The following is a 20,410-nucleotide window of genomic DNA, read 5'->3' on the forward strand; positions in this document are numbered from 1 at the left end:
AATCTCAGACGTCTGCCTTGTGTGGACATTGAAACCGTTTGCTAGGAGGTGGGATACAGGAGGAGTAGGGATTTTGGAGAGAAAGTGGAGAGAAGATGGAGGAGGTATGTGTACTTCTGAGGTGATTATAACACCCAGACCAAGGTATTTGACACCTTGTTTATAGATGGATAAACAGGTATGAAGCTTAGATCAGATCTGGAAGTCATCTCTGCATTAATGATGTGGGAGCTGCTGGTCCACAGAGGCTCCTCTGGTGAAGCAGCTTCATAGAGGAGGAGAAGGGTAGGTGCAGAGTGAGGCCTCGCCCACAGCATTGCTGGCTCTGTCCCAGCCATGCAGCCGTGGCTCAGACCATGCAGGCATCCCACCATGGTCTGTGAGATTCAGCCGTAATATTATTCAAGATGATCTAAAAGGGGCAGTGATTATGCACTTTGAGCAGCCTGTTGCATTTTTACCTAGATCCACAGAGTTTTTAGCCAGAAAGCCCAAGCCCTGGGACCAGTATCATAAATAACCGTGTCCTGGAGACAAGTGCCAGGGCTGTCCTGGGGCAGTGAAGGCAATTTCCTTGGCCCTCAGACATTTCCCAAAAAGGGGATTGCCAGTGGAATGGCTGTATGTACCCTGCCTCTAAAAGGCTTCAAAAGGCAAGGATAACGGGTCTGTAGAATTATTGGGGATGGTGGCATCTGTAGTCTTAAAAGGGTCTGCCCAGCTCTGAAGGCCTAACTCCCTCCCTACTCCATGAGAATAGCTGCCTGCTTCTTCTACACCTTGTCACCAGCACCCAGGACCCTTGCTGAGGGGATGAAGGCCACTGTGCAGGAAACACATCTTGACTTGCATCTCAGTGCGTCCTCATGTTGCTCCATGGATGTGAAGATATAGTTGGTTTCCAGTTGGGCCCTGTGGTGTGATATGACCCCTCAAATAAGTGACCCCCAACCCCGGGGCACTGCAATGGGTGGTACCTACTTTATCTCTGGTCGCCTCCCCCCCCCCCCCACCACACACACACACAACCCTCCTCCTCAGGGCTCTGTGGAGCTTGGTGCTTGTCAGAGGAGGACCCCAGGGCCATCCATGTCCTGTCACCCACCTGAGGTCTAGGGAACAAATAAAGCTCTCATCTGTGTCACAGAGGAGGATGACAGGGAGTTTGGGTAAGCTGGTGCCATTGGTTCACTGAAAGGCTGTTTCCCTTTCTGAGTCCATGTGGCTGCCAGGCCACTGTGCAGGCCATCTCAGATTTGTCTTCCAATTTTAGTATATGTGCTGCTGAAGCGAGCACTTAGATTTGTCTTCCGAATGCCACAGGTTGCATTGGCCCAGGCCCCCTTGTGGTTTGGCAGGCACGCTCTTCTTATTCTTTGCCCTCTGTTGCGCATCCGTATGTGCAATGCTGGCCTAAAACCATTCGCCCTCAGGACTCAGCGCAGGTCCTAGGAATACAGATGTGAATGAGGCTCCTCCCCCTGAGGGGCTCCCAAGACAGTCTGGACTGGAGACAGTCTGGGCCCAGCAGAAGAATGTGTTTGAGGAGGTAGTGAGGAGGAACTCTGAGCCCCAAGTGCCAGCACTGGGTCTGCAGAGTAGAAATCTGAGGGTTGACCTGGAGCCTGTCACCCTCACAAGGCCACACGTGAACACAAGCCACCTCCTGGGAACAGATGCACCGTAGGCCCTGCTGTCACTTCCTGTGTCCCAGGCACAGATGGTTCCACAAGGGGTGGCAGCGTATGTATTTGAGAGAAGCTTTTTCCAGAAGGCTTAACTGGAAAACTGGCTGTTGTGGCTTCTCTGAGGGGTGTTTTGAGATGGTTAATTAATGTTTAGGAGATACACAGGGATCTTAGGATAAAAGGCCCTGAGGAAGGGGCAAGCAATTATGATCATAATGTTATTGGTAATGGTCCAGCTTACGGCAGCTGGAGTCCAAAGACACCCCCCACCCGGCGAGCACTCCTGCCATGCTGCCTATCAGTGGGGGCCTGAGTGTGCACGGCTAATAAAAAGGAGATTAAAAACCAACCATGTAAAAATCCAGTAGTGGAGAGGGATTTTTCATCTTTTGAATTGTAATGAAGGAAAACTTTGGCACCAGCTCACCTTACTTAATCGACCTCTCACGCTGTGATAAATGGCTCCATGATCACCACCAAATGTGTGTTTATGGAAAGCAGGCACACGCCAAGAGAAGTGCCAGAGCCTGCAGGTGGAAAGGAGCCTGAGCCGTGAGAGCTGGGGGCAAGGACTGCTGGGTGGATGGGGTAGCAGGTCCTGCCCAGAGCTCTGCCCCAGGGGGTGGCAAGTCCTACCCACAGCTCTGCCCCAGGGGGTGGAGCTCTGCGGAGGTGGGGGTGAGGGGTTCTGAGCATTAGCATGGCCACCAGAGCTGGCACATTGACACTGGGAAGCTCGAAAGACGTGCATCAATGAAGGTCTTCAGTCTTACTGTGAGTGATTTGTCCCTTTCCTGCAGAATGTGCAACCCCAGCACAAGTACTTGCCCTCTGGCCGTGTCCAGGTCAGGTGCTTACTGAGGGGGGAGCAAAGGAATTTCAGTCATGCCCTGGTTGTATGTCAGGCCACCGCTAAGGCCTTCTGCATTGACCTCTCCAGGTGCTGCTGTCCTGTCCGCTGTGGCCAGCTCTGCTCTATCTCACCAGGTGTGCAGGAGGTCTAGGAGGTTCCTGTGTCCTAGGGGCTCATGGACACATCTGCCAGTGAAGTCACCAGGCTAGAGGCTCTGAGGCAGGCACTCACTGGGTTGGGGGTGGGGGCACTCCTCCTCCAGGGTTTCTGGCTCACCAGCTGGGACACCCTGAGAGCTAATCAGGTTCTATACGTGGTAGGTACACAGATATGCCAGGGACTGATGTGGGTGAAATGATGATTGCTCACACACGCTGCGCAAATCCATCAGTGAAGGAACCAAACAGGAGAGTGGATGGAAAGGCACAAAGTAGCTCAGTATTGGAAAAAGAATGTTCCATTTTAAGACAGGCTGAAAACCCCCAAGGAAACTGTCGTCAGAATGGGCTGCTGGCTCTGAGGGCTCCTGATTCCCATGGCATCTGTCTCATTCCTGACTTTGGTTATGCCTGAAGCATGCCTCGATCATGGGCATGCTAAGTGGTCAGTACTTGCTTGTGCGGACGCCTGGCTCACGGTCTGCTTTATCTTGTCTCTCCCTCCCTGTAGTTACTACATGTTGGAAAACAGACCCAGGAACATCTACGGCATGGTCTGCTACTCCTGCCTCCTGGCACCCCCCAACACCAAGGAATGTGAGTGCTCTTGTCCTTCTGTCATTACATTGGTACCTCTCATTACACGGTGCTGTAGAAGGAAGCCAGTCCCAGCACCTAGGCAGATGAACTACAGGGGACGCGAAAGCACAAATGCTCCCGGGGCCTGGCCAGCCTGCAGCAGGTCCACGAAGGGACATTGGCTATAGCTGAGCTGTGAGTCAGAGACAGGTCAGGCACCTGCTGCCTGGTGCAAGTTTTCTCATCTGTGACATGGGGGCACTAAAATCTGAACTCCCCCTTCACTTCCCTTTTGTGCATTATTGGAAAAAAAGCAACGAGATCACAGTTGCCAAGCTATTTTGCCAAGTCCTACAAAGTGCTTACACGAATGCAAGTTCTCATACGTGTGTTTTCAAACCAGGAAAGGCCAAGGGAAAGGTGAGGAGTGGTCCCAGTGAATGAACCAGATTCCACAAAGCCACGTGAGCGGTGAGGCTCACGGGTTCAGAGTCCCACCCTGGGCTCTTTCTTGTTTTCATTCTGTTTGATTGTCACTGCACATACCTGTGAGGAAGGGCCAGGGACTGGCCTCTGCTCCAGAGAATGTAGTATAGGGCCACTTGGATCCAAGGTCTGGAGAGACACCATGGAGGTGGTGGGTGGACAGTTGGCCCCTGGGCTGCAGGAGCCCTTGTTTGCCCTCCCCCAGCCCCACTCCCACTGAGGCAGAAGAGGGGCTGTGTGGGGTCTCTCCATTAGGCCCCTGCCCCACTTGCTCACAGTAATCCTGCCCAGGAGAATAGGATTGCCTTACGAGCAGTGGGAGGTGGGAAAGGAGGGCAGGAACAGCCCTTGGAGGAGGGGAAGGAGGCACCCAGGTCGGTGTGTGGCAGGGCCGCCCAGGGTGGCGGGCACCCTCTCTCTCCTAGATTGCCTCAGTAGATGCGGCGGCAGTCATGAATTTGTGTGTCTTTAAAGCTGAGCTTTGTACTCGGCTGCATGCTCGTTAATTCACACATTAGAGGAGGCCTGAGGTTTCAGAGTCTGAAACTGGCCTTCCGGCAGGCCCTGCAGAAAAGCCAGCTGCGGCCTCCAGCTGGGGAATCCCAGCCCACTCAGTACTGGACAGCTCTGGGATGGAGTCCTCACTGACAACATGTCAGGCACACCCCACCTGCGTGAAAGGCTCCTTGCCTGTGGATCCTGGCAGACCAGCTCACACATGAGGAGTGTCCCCATCCAGGGCACCTCCCTCCTCTCGCCATCCAGCAGGGGGATCTGTCACATGGAGAGAAAAGACAGAGCCCTTGAGTCCTAGATGCTTCGAGAATGAGTACATCCCACCACACCCTCCAACCCTGAGCTGCTTCACTGGAAACCAGCTCCCAGGAAGCCTCGTAGCACTTTGTAGCAGCCAGCCCTAAAAGAGGCCTGCAAGGACCCTGAAACGGGGTCAGGGCACAAGCCACCCCGACCTCTGTGTGCCCGTATGGGATATGAGGACACGCGACCAGTGGGGCTTTGTCGGGTGGTATGGTGGACGGAGGCCTGCCTGGGTCAGGGCCTTGAGTATGGACATGAGGCTTATTCTCTCCAGCTCTGGGCTTGTACCTCCCCCTGCACCTGTCCTCAGTCCAGAAATCTGAGCTCAGGCTTCTGCTCTGGAGCAGCACATAGAACCAGAAAAGCTGGTGATGACCATAGCCTCCATGAAGACCCTGGGACTCAAACTCTCGGGGCTGCCCCTGACGGCCTTACCCCAGGAAAGAACTGGATGGTGGAGAGGCCTCCTGGCCTGGCCGCCCCAGCTCACCAGGTGCTGCCCTTCTGGAGCTGGCACTCCGTGGTGCAGAGCTCCTTGGCCTCCAACCTGAGATGTGTCCTCTGATTTAGAAGTGCTCTCCCTGGGCCCTTGGGGCATGAAGTCACTCTGAGTCACAGAGTAGCAGATTGTGCAAACCCACAGTCAGAGGACTTGGGACAGACCCTGGGGAGCACATGGTGCACGTCGAGGTCTGGAGCAGACCAAGGGTGATGGGCAGCTCCCAGAAAGACAGCTGTGAGCAGGGAGCCCCGGGTGCCCTGGTGGGAGCTCCTCGGCTCTCCTGCACCCCCAGGGGTAACCCCTCTACTCTGTGCAGCAACTACTCTTCCATCTTAGAGGAAAAGCAGCTTCTCTACATGGCTTCATGAAGTGTTGGGTGATGGGGCTGCTGGTTACAGTCATCTTGTCTTTGGGCCAGTCATCATCCCTGATGAAATCAGAAGTTAGTGCAAATTACTGCAGAGCCTGGTGCTCAGGGGCTCTAAAATACACTGCAAGCCTCGGAACCTCTGTCTGTGCCTGTTTCCTCTCCTGCACTGCTGAGAAGATGCTATCCTGTCAGGGTGCCAATAGGGCTGACACACCTGTGCCCCAAATACTCTGACCACTGAAGACACACAGCAGGTATGAATGAGGACTCTGCTCTCAGCGCTGGAGTGCAACAGAAAGGCCCTCAGATGCTCAGGACACCCCCCCCCCCCCCCCCCCCCCCCCCCCCCCCGCCAGGTGCTCAAGAGCCTTGAAAGTAGCGCTTCCCCTTCTTTCCTCTAGTGACTCACCCATCAGGAAAGTGTAGAGCTTCCTTCCAGATGCTGCAGTGACCGCAGCCACTTCCACTCCCATCACCGTTCGTCCTGGCAAATCAGCACAGATGGGAGAAAGAGAAGAAGCCCTTCAGTCATTTTTCAGTGAAGTCAAAGAGAAAGATCCACTTGGAGAACCAGCACTGTCCAGTTTTCTTTATTTCCTGCACCGTCCTGAGAACTCACGCGTGAGGGCTGTCCCATGCCAGAATCCACGTTGTGGTGACACAGAGGCGGCCTGGTGTCATAGTGAGGGAGAGATGGTGTGGGTTCGAATTTCGGTTTCGTTATGAGTTTCCCATCTTGGGAATGTTATGTAACTTTGTGCCTCAGTTTCCCCATCCTTAAAATGGGGCTGTCTCAAGATGTAGCGAGGGTGGGACGGTGTATCAACTGCATGTGAAGTGTCTGCCACAGTGCAACCCACAGCATTCAGGAAGCAGATGACAGTTCACAGCCCAAGTGGGTGTGCAGGGCCCTACCCCAGGTCTCCCCGGGGCCCATGGGCTGCACCTCACATCCCTACCTCCTGTCCTCCATCAGCTCACCTGAAACCAGGCTGGCAGGAGCCCTCCCTCAGAGCGTTGGAGGGACCAGTGAGGCAGCTCTGGGCCTGGGGCCTGATGCCATCGTCATCATTTTTATTATCCCTCCTCAGTGACCCTGAGCCCTGCATCTGGCCCAGGATGGACTTGCCTTTTGGAAAGTCCTGCTCAAGAAAGCTGTGGCGAGTTTCATTCAGATGCCATCGTGCGACACCCAACAGCGGTGCCACTCATATGAGAAGCTTTGGTACCCCCAAATGCCAGCAGCCAGCTGTTTCTTTCTTTTTTTTTTTTTTTTAGCCAGCTGTTTCTAACACAGTCTTTCTCAAACTTAAATGCATACACCTGTCACCAGGGTCCTCTTAAAAAAAAGAGATCCTGGTACAACAGGTCAGGGGAGGGGTCCCAGACTGGTTCCAGCAAGCTCCTGGGGAACCTAACTTTGAGCAGCCAGCTTCATGTGGCTCTGCCCATTGTTCCAGAATCCGCCCCTGGGGGGTTCTGGGACGATGCAGCAGCCAGGGGCATCATCACTAACAACTCTGAGAATCAGTAAATAAATCCACCCTGCTTGCCCCACACCGAGAATCCCAGTAGTCTTTAGTACATACGGCATATTTATAAATTCTGTGGATTAACCACCCCAGAAGCCCCCTAAATCCTGTCGTCACATGGAGCCACATGCTTACAGTTCCCAAAACCTCTTGAGGCAGGTGGACGCACAGTGCACGGCACGCAGCCCCCCACCTCCCGCACCTACTGTGCCCAATCAGTGCTGCTCCAACACACCGGTGAGGTAAGTGGAGCCAGGCCCCACTTACTTTCATTTTAATGTAGACTTTATGTGGAAATCTATGCTGATTTTCTGGGACTAGTCTATCTGGGATGACTATCTTCATCTACCTTCCCTTCTTCCTATCCTAGAGGCCCTAATCTCTGTTCAGAGCTAGGCTCCAGTGGGCACATCGTACAGGGTGAGGTGACCAGTAGTTGACCACCCAACGAGAACACTGAAGGCCATTTTCATCTAATGATCTGTTCCAAGGAGGCCAAATGAACCCGAAACACGTGGCACATGTTGGCGCAGAGGGAAACTGCCCCGACACCAAGTACTTGTGTTTGTGCTGAGTTAAACCTCATCGGACCAGAGCGGAACCTGGAACAGGAAACTTGCCATGCAGGGACCTGGTGGCCATGGCGTGCTGTCCTCAGGGACCTCCCACCATGCAGGACCTGCCCACCCTCCCTCTCACCCTGGCATGTGCTCAGAACGGAGTAGTTTTTAGCGGGCCTGGGGATCATGATGCACCAGAGCACACCTCGCCCACGTCTGCAGCCCAGGGCCAGTCAGCCGACACGGGCTGGAGCTCAGTTCGGGCAATGTCTATAAAGCAGGGTGGGGGTACAGCCCTGCTTGCCACCTGAGCAAGGATGGGAGCCGCCCGTTGGGTGTGAGGAGACGTGCGTGCTGATGTGCAATGGCCTTTGCACAGTGTTTGCTGACGGTGCCATGTGAGCAGCCCTGCCAGCCAGTGCACAGGCCTCTCACAAAGTCTGTGTGCAGCCAGGCTGTTCTCATTGTTCCTCCCTGGACTGCAGGCCTGGGCACATTTCTGCCCCCAACCCCAGCCCCTGTCACCCGCCCTGGCCGGCAAGCCCCAGCAGAAAGGGACAAGAAGAGACAAAGATGACAAGTCCACAAGCAGAGCCCACAGGTATTTTTTTTTCCTGAGGAACAGCTTAAGCTCCCTTGAGCCCCTTCCCAAACAGATAGACTAGCTTTGTTATCAGCGTCCTGTTTGCTTTTAAAGAGGAAATCAGGTTCTGCTCGAAGCTATGCCCCATGTCACTTTTCTCACTTGATGCTGTTGAAGCCTCCCTCCCCTCGCTGGAGGGGAGCCGCACACGGCAGAGCCTCTGGCCCTGGGGTGACCACATGCAGGCCTCGCTGGGTGCACCTTCCTGCCAGCACCTCCCAGAAGGCCTCCCTGAGACCCGTGGACCCTCCCTGTGAGCCAGTCCTCAGCCTGTGCCCATTCCCTCCCAAGCCTCCCTCTGTTTTATTTGCAGAGATTTCTATTTGTCACCGGATCCTTATCCGATGTAAGGATCGGATGTTTCTGGCCATGCTCCCCGGGGACTGTGTCTACTTGCTGGACACAGATATGTGGCTAAGTCAGCAGCCTGCCAGTGGTCCCCATGTCCTGGGTTGCCCCACACTGTGTGCACAGGCAGCTTTAGAAATACCAGTCATATGGTGTGGTTTCTCCAGAGCATCTTCTCTCAGAGAAAACATCCATGTTACGCAGGGTCCTCAGGGGAGCCCCGAGGCCGGCTGGCCAGGGTCCCTGCCTCAGCCCCACTCCCTCCTTGCTAGGCTGGCTGGGGACCACATGCATGACTTGTAGGGAGGCCAGCTCACCCGCCCTGACTCAGGAGTGTGCAAGCTGTCTTCACGAATTACTCCAGGATGGCCACCGACAAAAGCGAGACAGAAGGAAGTATATTTGAAATACAATCATTTTTATCAATGGCGAAACTCAAGTCCAGCCTAAAGGAAGGTGGACCGTCAGGACGTCGTGTTTTCTGAGGCAGAACATGTTTGCTTTATTTTAACCAAATAATGTCTTACTGGCTTGATTGGTCACAGAACCAGCTTCAGTTTAATCTCTGCTAAAGTGATGGTTTTTAAATAGAGAAGGCAAGATTTGTGAGTCACAGTTTCAAGGGACAGCAAAGTTCATCTCTGCTCTTTATAAACTGTTAAGTCACAAGTATTTTTTAAAAAATGAATCACAGGAAAATCCTAAAGGGAAACATACCAAATTGTCAACCTCAGGTAGTGAGGCTGTCAGGGATTCTTTTACTGCTTTCTTGTGTTCTCATTTTTTTCTGATTTTCAAAATGGCATGAATTACTTTAATAACTAGAAAAAGTATCAAAAAACATTCCACTTTATGTCATTGAAATGTCTCAAGTACTATTTCCCCCTAATAATACTGTATGTATATATATATACATATGTATATATGTATATATATATATATATATATATATATATATATATATACTTTTCTCACCTTTAGAGATGGCATATATTTGACCTCTGTCCATAGAAATATTGAAAAATTGAGTCGGTGAAGCAGCACTGTTGAGTCCTAGCGGATTTACTCCTGGGTCTTCTTCAATAACCTTGTTAGGTCAGAATGCTCTGAGGGATTATGAAACACTCTGAGGAATGAAAACGTTCCCCTCTCCCGCCGCCCTCTACCCCGCAGCACCCACATAATCTAGAATTCTGTCCCCTGGAAAGCAGCTGCACCATGCATCCTCGAAGGCGGGGCTGGTCCAGGTCATCTGGGGAGCATGCAGTGACCGGGTTCCCCTTGCAGGTGCAGGAGCCAGCTCCGGAGCGTCTGCCAACTTCCCCAGCACCTCTGGCAGCAGCACCCTCTCTCCTTTCCAGCACGCCCACAAAGGTAAGGATTGTGCTCCTGCAGCTGCAAGTAGGGGCTGGGGTGGAAGGGGCGGGGAGGCCTGAAGCAGCGGTGAGGAATGGCGCTGGGGCTCCTGGTGCCCCCAGCAACAGGAGGTCATGACCTCCGCAAGGAGTGGAAACATCTTTCCATGGTGCCCTGAGCCCCTTAGAACACTCCAGCAAGAAAGGCACATCCCTGGGGCATGGAGTGGTGCTCAGGGCGCAGGTGGTGGGCAAAGAATGGGCTTCCGGCCGTGGCCGGGTCTGAGGACAGGCTGGCTTTCAGATCAACCTGTGGAGCCCCATATGTTTGTTTGTTTGTTTAAGATTTATTTACTCATTCATGAGAGACACAGACTGAGAGAGAGGCAGAAACACAGGCAGAAGGAAAAGCAGGCTCCCCCCAGGGATCCCGAGATCACAACCTGAGCCAAAGGCAGACTCCCAACGGCTGAGCCATCCAGGCATCCCACCCCACACTTTAATGTTCGTTTCCAAGAACTACATTTTGCTAATTCTTTAGGGATGGAAAGGCTTGGAGGATGGCAGAGGCCCCCAGGGCCCTGATTTCTCTGAGATCAAGGCCCCACGCGGACCTCTCCTGCCACTTGGCAGGTTCACTACTACCCATTATTGGAGCACATTTAGGGCCCGGGTCTCAGTGAGGCTCAGGGCACTCCAAAGTCCCACAGTGCGCTCAGCAGACAAGCCTCAGCATCGCCCCCCAAACCTGACCCTCCTGCACATTCATGGAGCATCAAAGCAGGAACACTTTGCTAGGATACATGAGTCTCATTTCCGGCAGGCCCAAGTCAGGGGTGGGAAATAGCACACGACAGAGAATATTAGAGCGTTTATATCATCCATACCTGGCATCCAGATGACAGGACTCCCCACGTGACAGCCTGGCTGGTTTTCTTGCAGACACACTTGACCCGGGAGGGTGGGTGTGGAAACTGGCAGCCCTGAAGCCCTGGTACCTCTGGTACCTCTTTCCAAAACGGCCACTGCCTCCATCAGAGGGTCCCCAGTGCTTCACACCTTGTCCCTTTCCTGTGGGAACAGTGGGAAACCTGGATCCTGCCTCATGGGGACCAGAATCCTGCGTGTTATTTCAGAGAATTAGAACAAGTGTCAGGGCATTGTATGTGTCAGTGGCAAGAAACCAGCGAGAACCCCCTGGGGCAAGGGACCACGTAGTGAGGGTGACAGAGCAGAGGAAGGGCTGTGGCAGCCCCTGCGCGACCCTTGCCCTGGGAGTCTGATTATTACTTAGGTTGAAATTGAATGAGACACAGGGTAGCACCAAACCAAGAACAGAATCTCTGGCCCTTGGGGGTGACTCCTGCTTGGATAGAACTGTCTTCAGGGCACCTGCTCGTGGACACTTCTCCACATCCCACCTCACTCAGGGTTCCCAAATTAGTAGAACCAAGAGCTAGTACCTCAGGAACAGCTGAGGGAACCCAAACCATGGTGTTCCAGATAAGTCTAGATCATCCTCAGATACATGAGTCTCATGTCAGGGGGGCTCCCAGTCCTGACATGAGGGCCAAGACAGAACTGTAGGGTTTGGCTCTGAGGCTAAGCAAAAGTTTTGGATTCTGAGGGTCCCCTAGAAATGTCCCCTGCTCCAGACATCAAGTCTTCTTGGAGGGTAGACCCTGCCAGCCTAAGGGGCTCCTATAGGGAGTCTTGAGCCCCATGTTGCCCTCTCTCCCTGCCTCCAGCAGAGCTCTCAGGCCAAGGGCACCTGGCCACAGCCCTGATCATTGCCATGTCCACCATCTTCATCATGGCCATAGCCATTGTCCTCATCATCATGTTCTACATCATGAAGACGAAGCCTTCCGCCCCAGGTGACTGCTCCCCAATGCCCTTGCTCCCTCCCCACAGACCCTTGCTCCCTGATAGCTCTGTCAGCTTACCTAGTCTCCTTCCCTTTCTCCAACCAGCCTGCTGTACCAGCCACCCAGTGAAGAGCGTGGAAGCCCAAGTGAGCAAGGAAGAAGAGAAGAAAGAGCCCCAAGGTCTGCAAACAGGTCCCCACAGCACAGGTGTACACCTACAGGGCAGAGGTTGTCTGCCCCACTCACCAGTCCCCGGGCAGCCTGGCCTCCCAACTCCTGGTGCTCTCGTGCCACTTGGAACAGGGCTGCAGGAAGAGGTGTCGGTGCCCCCACATTGTGCCTGTGAGGGTGGTGTGGCTTAGTCACCAGGCAAGGCCTGCCAAAGAGGAAGTGAGCAGGGAAGGATGAGCTCAGAGCCAGGGGCTGACTCTGGCTTCCTCCCCCCACCTCCAATTTACCTGCAGACAGTGTGGTGATTTTCTCCGAGAAGGATGAATTTGAGAAGTTGACCACAGCTCCAGCAAAGACTGCCAAGAGGTAAGTCAAACCACAGCAGCCACTTGTCATGCGGTGGAGCACCCCCCAGCCCCAGGTGAGGTCAGGGGTCCTCTTGGGTTCCTGAGCAGAAAGAGGAGTTGGCCTATCAGGTGGGGAGCAGACCGAGAAGCCTGGCCTCTGGCCTGGAGGCTCCAGAGGGAGCAGGGCCCCAGGATCAGCAAGGCAGGGGAGCAGCAGGGCCAGGCAGTGTGAGGGGTAGGTCTTAACACCTTGCTCCAGAGCCAGCTGCCCCTGGCCCTCTTCTGTGACATTCACCTTCTGTGTGCAGACTGGAAACTCATGAGCGCCCCCTTCTTCTACAGCAGCCCCCAGTGGCCAGCGGTGCTGACATCACTAGTGCTAGAGCTAGAACCCGTATCCCTAAACCCTGAACAGCACTGGTGATGGTGCTTATTGCCCACCAGGGCTGTGCTAAGTTTATGAGTGCCCCACCAGCAAGGTGCTAATGTCATTCTTGACCATGAAAGGCTGAGGTCTGCAAGCGTCACATGCCCGAGGTCGCACCTCCAGGAGCGGCAGGGGGACCAGGCCAGGCCACCTGGCTTCACAGGCTGCACAGACCAACTACTACCACTTGTGAAGTGAAGCTTCTGAAGGAAGATGTTTGACATATGAAATTTTGACCATATTTAGCACACGTTAGATGCAGAATCAGCCCTGGCTTTAATATCTAGGGCCGAGGGAAGTAAACTTTTCCTTTGCCCTCTGAGATTGTTGTTTGGACTCGGTTCTGCTTGGGTTCCCAAACCCACTCCAGGGTGTTGTCCCATCTGGCCTCTACCCCCTTGGCCATTCCAGGACCCTCATCTGTCCAAGTGCCCATGTTGTAGATGGGCCCCAAATGTCTCCTCTCCTAGGCTCTGGCCTGGGACCTTCCCCACGTGGGTGAACTCTTGCCAAGCCTTCATTTGTACCAATGACCATGACTGTAGACGTTTGTGGAGAGCTTTGGCATTAAGCAAGCACATCCAAATGTGTTACCTCCTGTGGAAAACTCTAGCATGTCTCAAGACCCCTGACATAAGGGCAGGGAGCAGACTTAAATCATGAAATCTCTGCATGCTGGGAAAGAAAAGAAAGAATGTGTGTCCACCTGCATGGTCCCTTCGACAGCGATCATTTCCAGGGAGCACTTCTGGTCCCACTGAGAGTGTCTCAGAGCTGTGGGCCCTGCCGGCCAGGCTGTGGGGACTGGCTCAACTCTGTGGCCACCCAACCCAGGACCAGCTTGTCCTCCATCCTCCTTCTGTCAGGCTCATGTTGTGGCAGCCTCTCCCCTCTGTTCTTCCAGCATTTTCTCATTTTCAAAAGTAGGAAAAAAGAGTACTCAAAGGGCAGAGATATGTCCTAGGACTTCAATCTCATCAAAAGACTGAGGGAGGGACGCCTGACTGGCTCAGTGGTTGAGCTTCTGCTTCAGACTCAGGTCGTGATCCTGGGGTCCCGGGATCAAGTCCCACATTGGGGTCCCTCTGCCTGTGTCTCTGCCTCTGTGTGTCTCTCATGAATAAATAGGCAAAATCTTTTTTAAAAAGAAAAAAGAAAGAAAGACTGAGAGAAACGTGGGGGATTTAGAAGAATATTTGGAAAAATAATACTTGTTTCATATGCAAATGTCAAATAGAAATTAAAACCTGGCAATCGTGCTGTGAAAGACAAGGCACAGAGCATCTGTCCCCTCTGTCCACTCTCAGGCCTCAGGGAAAGGCCCCGGGGCCGTCAGTGGTCTCTGAGGACAACTGTGCTCTGTTCCCAACATGCTATCCGGTGGGGGCACCAGCAGGCCAGCCAACTCCTAGCAAGGCCCTGGACCCACACGGGGCCACACCTTCATCCGGCCTCTAGGGTTGCATTGGAGCGTGGGTTTCATTACTGTAACCCACTTGCTAGAAAAGAAAAATTCTTTGTAAGTCATCAGCCAGACCACAGGAAGCAAGAGGGATGCCTAACAAAAGAATGTTGTTTTTCAGATATTTGGAATGATTTGGAGAGTTTAAGCTCCAACCCATATGGGCCCATGGCTGTGGAGGGTGAGCAGTGGTGGATCATGGGCCCAACTGGCTTCCTGGGAGAGCTCCCGAAGCCCCTCATGGGGCTTGCTGTGACCCCCTCCCCATGCACACATTTTAGGCAGGTTCCCAGCTCCCAAATGAGAGGGAGCAGGCTCACTCAGCTTTGCTTTGGGCTGTTCTGGAGAGCTTGCACAGATTCAGTCAGTGCCGCCCACGTAAACCTGTTTGCATTTAGACTCAAGGCCAAACGTGGAGCTTGCCTGCATTAAAAATAGGAAGCTGGGACATATTCCAGAGAGCTTAACCAAGCCAGTTGGAGGGGAGGGATGAGTAGATGCTGGCCCCCTCCCTGATGGGCTCCAGCCCTGCAGGGCTCCCGACACACCTTGTGAGTCCTCTCACAGGACACCTGCAGGCCGCCCTGCATCTGGGCCATTATTTGGGAATAGAGGAGAGCATAAGGAGTAGAGAGTGTGGTGTGTCTTTCTCACCTCTCAGCCCAGGAGCCTGCTTGGGGCACAGGTCCCTGTGTCCCACTGGTCTCCCCACTGGGAGGATGCGTCGGGGCTGTTGGTAACAAACACCTTCCTGTTCCCACAGTGAGAATGATGCATCGTCGGAGAATGAACAGCTGCTGAGCCGGAGCATGGACAGTGACGAGGAGCCTGCCACCGACAAGCAGGGATCCCCTGAGCTGTGCCTCTTGTCACTGGTTCACCTGGCCCGGGAGAAGCCAGCGGCCACCAAGTCAGCCGGGGTGAGGGCCTGATGCTGCTCCACACACTCCCACTGTTGCCCAGGGAGGCAGAGGCATGAGGCAGGCCCACCGCGGGAACCTAGATTCAGTAGCAGGTTTAAAATAAGAGAGTAAGAGACTAGGAAACTTATCTCTGTATTATGAGCTTTATAGAAGGAAACGAAAGAGAGTAAGCAAAGAGAGGAAAGTTGAAATTGCTTGGAATACCATAAGACAGAGAAAAACCTTTGTAAACATACCGGCATGTGTCCAAGCAGAACAACAACAACAATATATATACACACAGACACACACAGACACAGACATACACAATATGCATTTTGCATGTAAAATGGTCCACAGCATTTGTCACCCTAAGCAGGCCACCTGGGAGCGTGCTACAGCAGGTGCATGGGCAGAGGTGCACAGCTCTGCCCAGGCTGCCTGAGCATGTGGCGCAAGGTCACTGGCAGCCCCATCCCAGTCTAGGTGAGCGTGTGGCTAGGTGACGTGCTTCGGGTAAATATGTCTCTGATTGGGAAGCCGGGTCTGGCTTAGGTCTGGACAGGGTTGCCACGTTCTGGGCTACCCTGAGTTCAGGGACACCTGTAACAGCACTCAGCACTTGCAGGGACCCTAGAGGCATCTGGAGTTGTTCTGGGAGGTATCGGCTCCTGGAGGTGCCCAGAACTTCGCAGCCAGAGCCCCTTCTGCCCCGGCCCAGCACCAGCCTCATATCCTCATATCCTTACCCTGAGCTGTGAGCTCTGGAGAAAAGGCCGGGGATGGCTGCAGACACAGCCAGGGCCTCCCAGGCCACCACAGGCCAGCAGGGTTCCTGCTGCCCCTCTGCCATAGACAGATGCGGGGTGTCTGGGGAGACTAAGCAGCAGCCCCACCTCCGCGAACACTAGGTGCCTAAACCCGAGGCCCAGAGGCCTGTGGCTTCCTGACCCCGGGCCTGTGGGAGCCCCAGGCAGCATTCTGACAGTCAGGGGACAGCAGCTGCCAGCCCCACGACGGAGAATCTGCAGTTCTGTTGGCTACGGCTTTCTCTTGTTCCGAACACTGACATTCTCTTGACTTCTCCCGTAGATTCAAAGTCGAAGGAAGAAGATATTGGATGTGTACGCCAATGTGTGTGGAGTCGTTGAAGGTAAGCCTGGGCGCTCTGTGTGGGGGCCTATCCCCCAGATTTCCCCAAAGGTCTCGCCCCAGCCATCCACAAGGAGGAGGAGGAGGAGGAAAGGGACCCAAGGCCCCAGGAGGGCCGAGAAAGACCACACCTCAGCTGGTCATGTTCCACATCCCCGTGGCTGGCGAACCCACTTCTGGCGTGGAGGGTTGTGGAATTTGGCACCAGACTGTCTCAGGCCTTTCCCCTAGTGCTCCCCAAGGCCCCTTCCCTCTCAGGACAAGGAGATAACACCCAGCCAGCCCCAGCGCAGAGCCTCCCTGGTGGGCCGTGGAGTCTGCAGAGGACATGGTGGAAGGAGCTCATGTCCCCCAGCATCCCCCAGATGCTGTCCTACACCAGTGTTTCAGTCACTAACCCAGTAATTAGCTGGCCTTGCCCTCTCCTCCACAAACATGCTTCCCAAACGAGCTGTCAGTCTGTGTCCCCACGACTGCACTCTGGACATGGCAGCATTTCAATCTCGAACACATGATCCCCATTTCTTCCAAATCTAGGCTCTCAATTACCTTTGTATTCAGGGGACAGAAGCCCTCATTGCTGAGGTTAAGGGATGTTCCCCAGTTTCATCAGGCGACTGGGTCCTGGTCCCACTGACATCCCTCCTTGGACTTCTGGGTCTGGCCCAGGCTCCTGCCACTCCCCAGGTCCCCCTGGGGGCCTCTCATTTCTCCACAGAGTTGGAACCAGCGAGCTGAGGCGGGGTGGGGAAGGGGTAAGGGGGAGGGGCAGGCTTGCTGGCCCTGTGCTCCTTGGGCCAGAAATAAGGGGCCAAGAACTCTGCTTGGCTGCCTGCTGAAATGGGCATCTCTCCATAAATACACATGTCAGCCTGTCTGGTAAGACTGGCATGGCAGAGGGACCTCGGCTGCCCAGTGGACAGTGGTCTGAGATTTACGCTCCATCACCCTGGAAAGCTCTTCTCTGTTCCAAAAGATGTCTCGGCTTTAAGAGCCTGTCCTGTCCTGCCTGGGACAGCATTGCATCAATCTGTGTGTCATTTCCTCTGCCAGTATCACATAGCTATAGAAGTCTTGAAATCGGGTAGACTGTTTGCTTCCACTTTATTCTTTCTGTTCAAAATTGTTCTAACTAATGCTAGTTTCTGTGCCTTTCTATATAAATTTTAGAATAATTGTCCCTATAGCTACAAAATATCTTGCTGGTGATTTTGATAGGAATTACATCAAACTGTATACCAAAGTTTGGGGAGATCTGATATTTTACTATGTTGAGTTTTCTAATCCATGAAAATGGTATGTCTCATTTAGATTTTCTTCAACTTTTCTTGTCAGCAGTATGTAGTTTTTAGAATACAAGTCCTATACATATTTTGCTAGATTTAAAGCTAGGAATTTCTGTTATTTTTTTGAATGATTATAAACGACATTTTATCTTAATTTCAGTGTCTACATATCAATTGTTAGTATATAGAAATACAATTGATTTTTGTATGTTTATCTTGTATCCTGTGACTTTGCTGAACTCACTTATAAAGACTCAGAGTTTTCATGTAGATTCCTTGAGATTTTCTACATAGATAATCACATCTGTAGATGGGAATACTTTTATTTCTTCCTTCTCAATCTGTGTGCCTTTACTTGCCTTATTGCAGTAGCTATAACTTCCAGCATTATATTAAATAAGAGTAATGAGAACAGAAATCCTTGCTTTGTTCCTCATCTGAAAGGAAAAGCATGTTTTTCATCATTAACTATAATGTTAGTTCTAGAGTTTTTGTAAATGATTTATATTAATTTTGCGGGTAGATTACATTATTTTTAATATTGAACCAGCCTCACAACCGTGGAGTGAAGTCCACTTGTCATGGTGTATAATTCTTTTTACATATTGTTAATTTCTATTTACTAATATTTTGTTAAGGATTTTTTTTATCTGTATTCATGAAGGATATTGGAGTGTAGATTCTCTTTTTGTACTTGTCTTATCTGGTTTTGGTATAAGCTAATACTGGCTTCACAGAATAAATTGGGGAGACTTCCTCCTTTTCTATTTTCCAGAAGAGATTATGTAGAATTGGTGTTAATTCTTCTTTATATATTTGGTAGAGTTAGCCAATGAAACTATGTAGCCTGGATATTTCTTTGGGGGGGGGGGACAGGCTTTTAAAATTAAAAATTACATTTCTTTAATAGTTATAAAGTTATTCAAATTATCTATTTTATACTGAGTTGTGTTCATGCTTTTTGAGGAATTGTCCCATTTCATCTAAGTTGTCAAATTTGTGTGTAGAGTTGCTTGTAGATTCCTTTTTTCTTTTATGTCTGCAGTGTCTGTAGTGATATCCCCTTTTTCATGGCTTAATATTTTGTGTCTTCTTTCTTCATTTTTTCTTTATCAATCTCACATTTGTTCACTTGATTGATTTTTTCAATGAACTGGATTTTTTCATATTTATATCTATTGTTTTTCATTTTTCAATTTTGTTGATCACTGCTCTTTACTATATCCTTTCTCCTATTTATGTTGGGTTTGTCTTGTTCTTTTCCTACATGTTTGAAATGGGAGCTTAGATGACAGGTTTTTTTTTCCAAAATTTATTTTTTAATTTAAATTCAATTAATTAACATGTTATTGGTTTCAGAGGTAGAGTTCAATGATTCATCAGTCTCATATAATAGTCAGTGCTCATTACATCACATGCCCTCCTTCATGTCCATCACCCAGTTACCCCATCTCCCGAATCCTCCTTCCTTCAGCAACCATCAGTTTTTTTCCCATGATTAAGAATCTCTTATGATTTGTCTCCCTCTCTGATTTTATCTTGTTTTATTTTTCCCTCTCCTCCCCTATGATCCTCTGTGCTGTTTCTTAAAGTCCACATATGAGTGAGATCATATGATAATTGTCTTTCTCTGATTGACTTATTTCACTTAGCATTATATCCTCTAGTTCCATCCATCTCATTACAAATGGCAAGATTTAATTTTTTGATGGCTGAGTAGTACTCCATTATACAGACATATAGATATAGATGATACATATTTTTTATCCATTCATCTGTTGATGGACATCTGGGCTTTTTCCATAGTTTGATGATTGTGGACATTGCTGCTATAAACATTGAGTACAGGTATCTTTGGGGTATTGGATCACTAAATCTGTATCTTTGGGGTAAATACCTAGTAGTGCAATTAATTGGTAGGGTAGCTCTATTTTCAACTTTTTGAGGACCCTCTAAACTGTTTTCCAGAGTGACTGCCCCAGCTTGCATTCCCACCAACAGTGTAAGAGGGTTCCCCTTTCTCCACATCCTTGCCAACATTTGTCATTTCCTGACTTGTTAATTTTAGCCATTCTCACTGGTGTGAGGTAGTATCTCATTGTGGTTTTGATTTGTATTTCCCTGAAGCCAAGTGATGTTGAGCATTTTTTCATGTGTCTGTTGGCCATTTGTATGCCTTCTTTGGAAAAATATCTGTTCAAATATTCTGTCCATTTCTTGATTGGGTTATTTGTTCTTTGGGTGTTGAGTTTGATAAGTTCTTTATAAATTTTGGATACTAGCCCTTTATCTGATATGTCATTTGCAAATATCTTCTCCCAATCAGTAGGTTGTCCTTTGATTTTGTCAACTGTTTCCTTTGCTGTGTAAAAGCTTTTTATCTTGATGAATTTCTGATAGTTCATTTTTGCTTTTGTTTCTCTTGCCTTTGGAGATATGTCTAGTAAGAAGTTGCTGCAGCCAAGATTACAGAGGTTGCTGCCTGTGTTGTCCTCTAGGATTTTGATGGATTCTTGTCTCACACTTAAGTCTTTCATCCACTCTGAGTCTTGTTTTGTGCATGGTGTAAGGAAATGGTCCAGTTTAATTCTTCTGCATGTGGCTGTCCAATTTTCCCAACACCATTTGTTGAAGAGGCTGTCTTTTTTCCATTGAATATTCTTTCCTGCTTTGTCAAAGATTAGTTGACCATAGAGTTGAGGGTCCATTTCTGGGTTCTCTATTCTGTTCCATTGATCTGTGTGTTAATTTTGTGCCAGCGCCACACTGTCTTGATGATCACAGCTTTGTAATACAGGTTGAAGTCTGGAATTGTGATGCCTACCAGCTTTGGTTTTCTTTTTCAACATTCTTTTGGCTATTCGGGGTCTTTTGTAGTTCCATACATATTTTAGGATTATTT

General features: G+C 50.9%; 1 protein-coding gene across 2 annotated transcripts in view; it reads left to right on the forward strand.

Moving 5' to 3' along the window:
• Positions 1-20,410, forward strand: part of EDAR (ectodysplasin A receptor) — a 94,543-nt gene that overhangs the window by 63,838 nt on the left and 10,295 nt on the right. The window contains exons 5-11 of one of the 2 annotated variants that reach the window (XM_038550836.1): positions 3,211-3,296; positions 9,826-9,912; positions 11,645-11,770; positions 11,867-11,941; positions 12,226-12,298; positions 14,932-15,088; positions 16,163-16,223. In XM_038550836.1, coding sequence (XP_038406764.1) covers positions 3,211-3,296; positions 9,826-9,912; positions 11,645-11,770; positions 11,867-11,941; positions 12,226-12,298; positions 14,932-15,088; positions 16,163-16,223 — 665 coding nt within the window. Of the gene's footprint in view, positions 1-3,210; positions 3,297-9,825; positions 9,913-11,644; positions 11,942-12,225; positions 12,299-14,931; positions 15,089-16,162; positions 16,224-20,410 lie in introns of both variants that reach the window. The other variant, XM_038550835.1, reaches the window with a different exon arrangement.

This window comes from Canis lupus, chromosome 10 (genome assembly GCF_011100685.1).
Source record: "Canis lupus familiaris isolate Mischka breed German Shepherd chromosome 10, alternate assembly UU_Cfam_GSD_1.0, whole genome shotgun sequence".
In the NCBI taxonomy this organism is placed as follows: domain Eukaryota; kingdom Metazoa; phylum Chordata; class Mammalia; order Carnivora; family Canidae; genus Canis; species Canis lupus.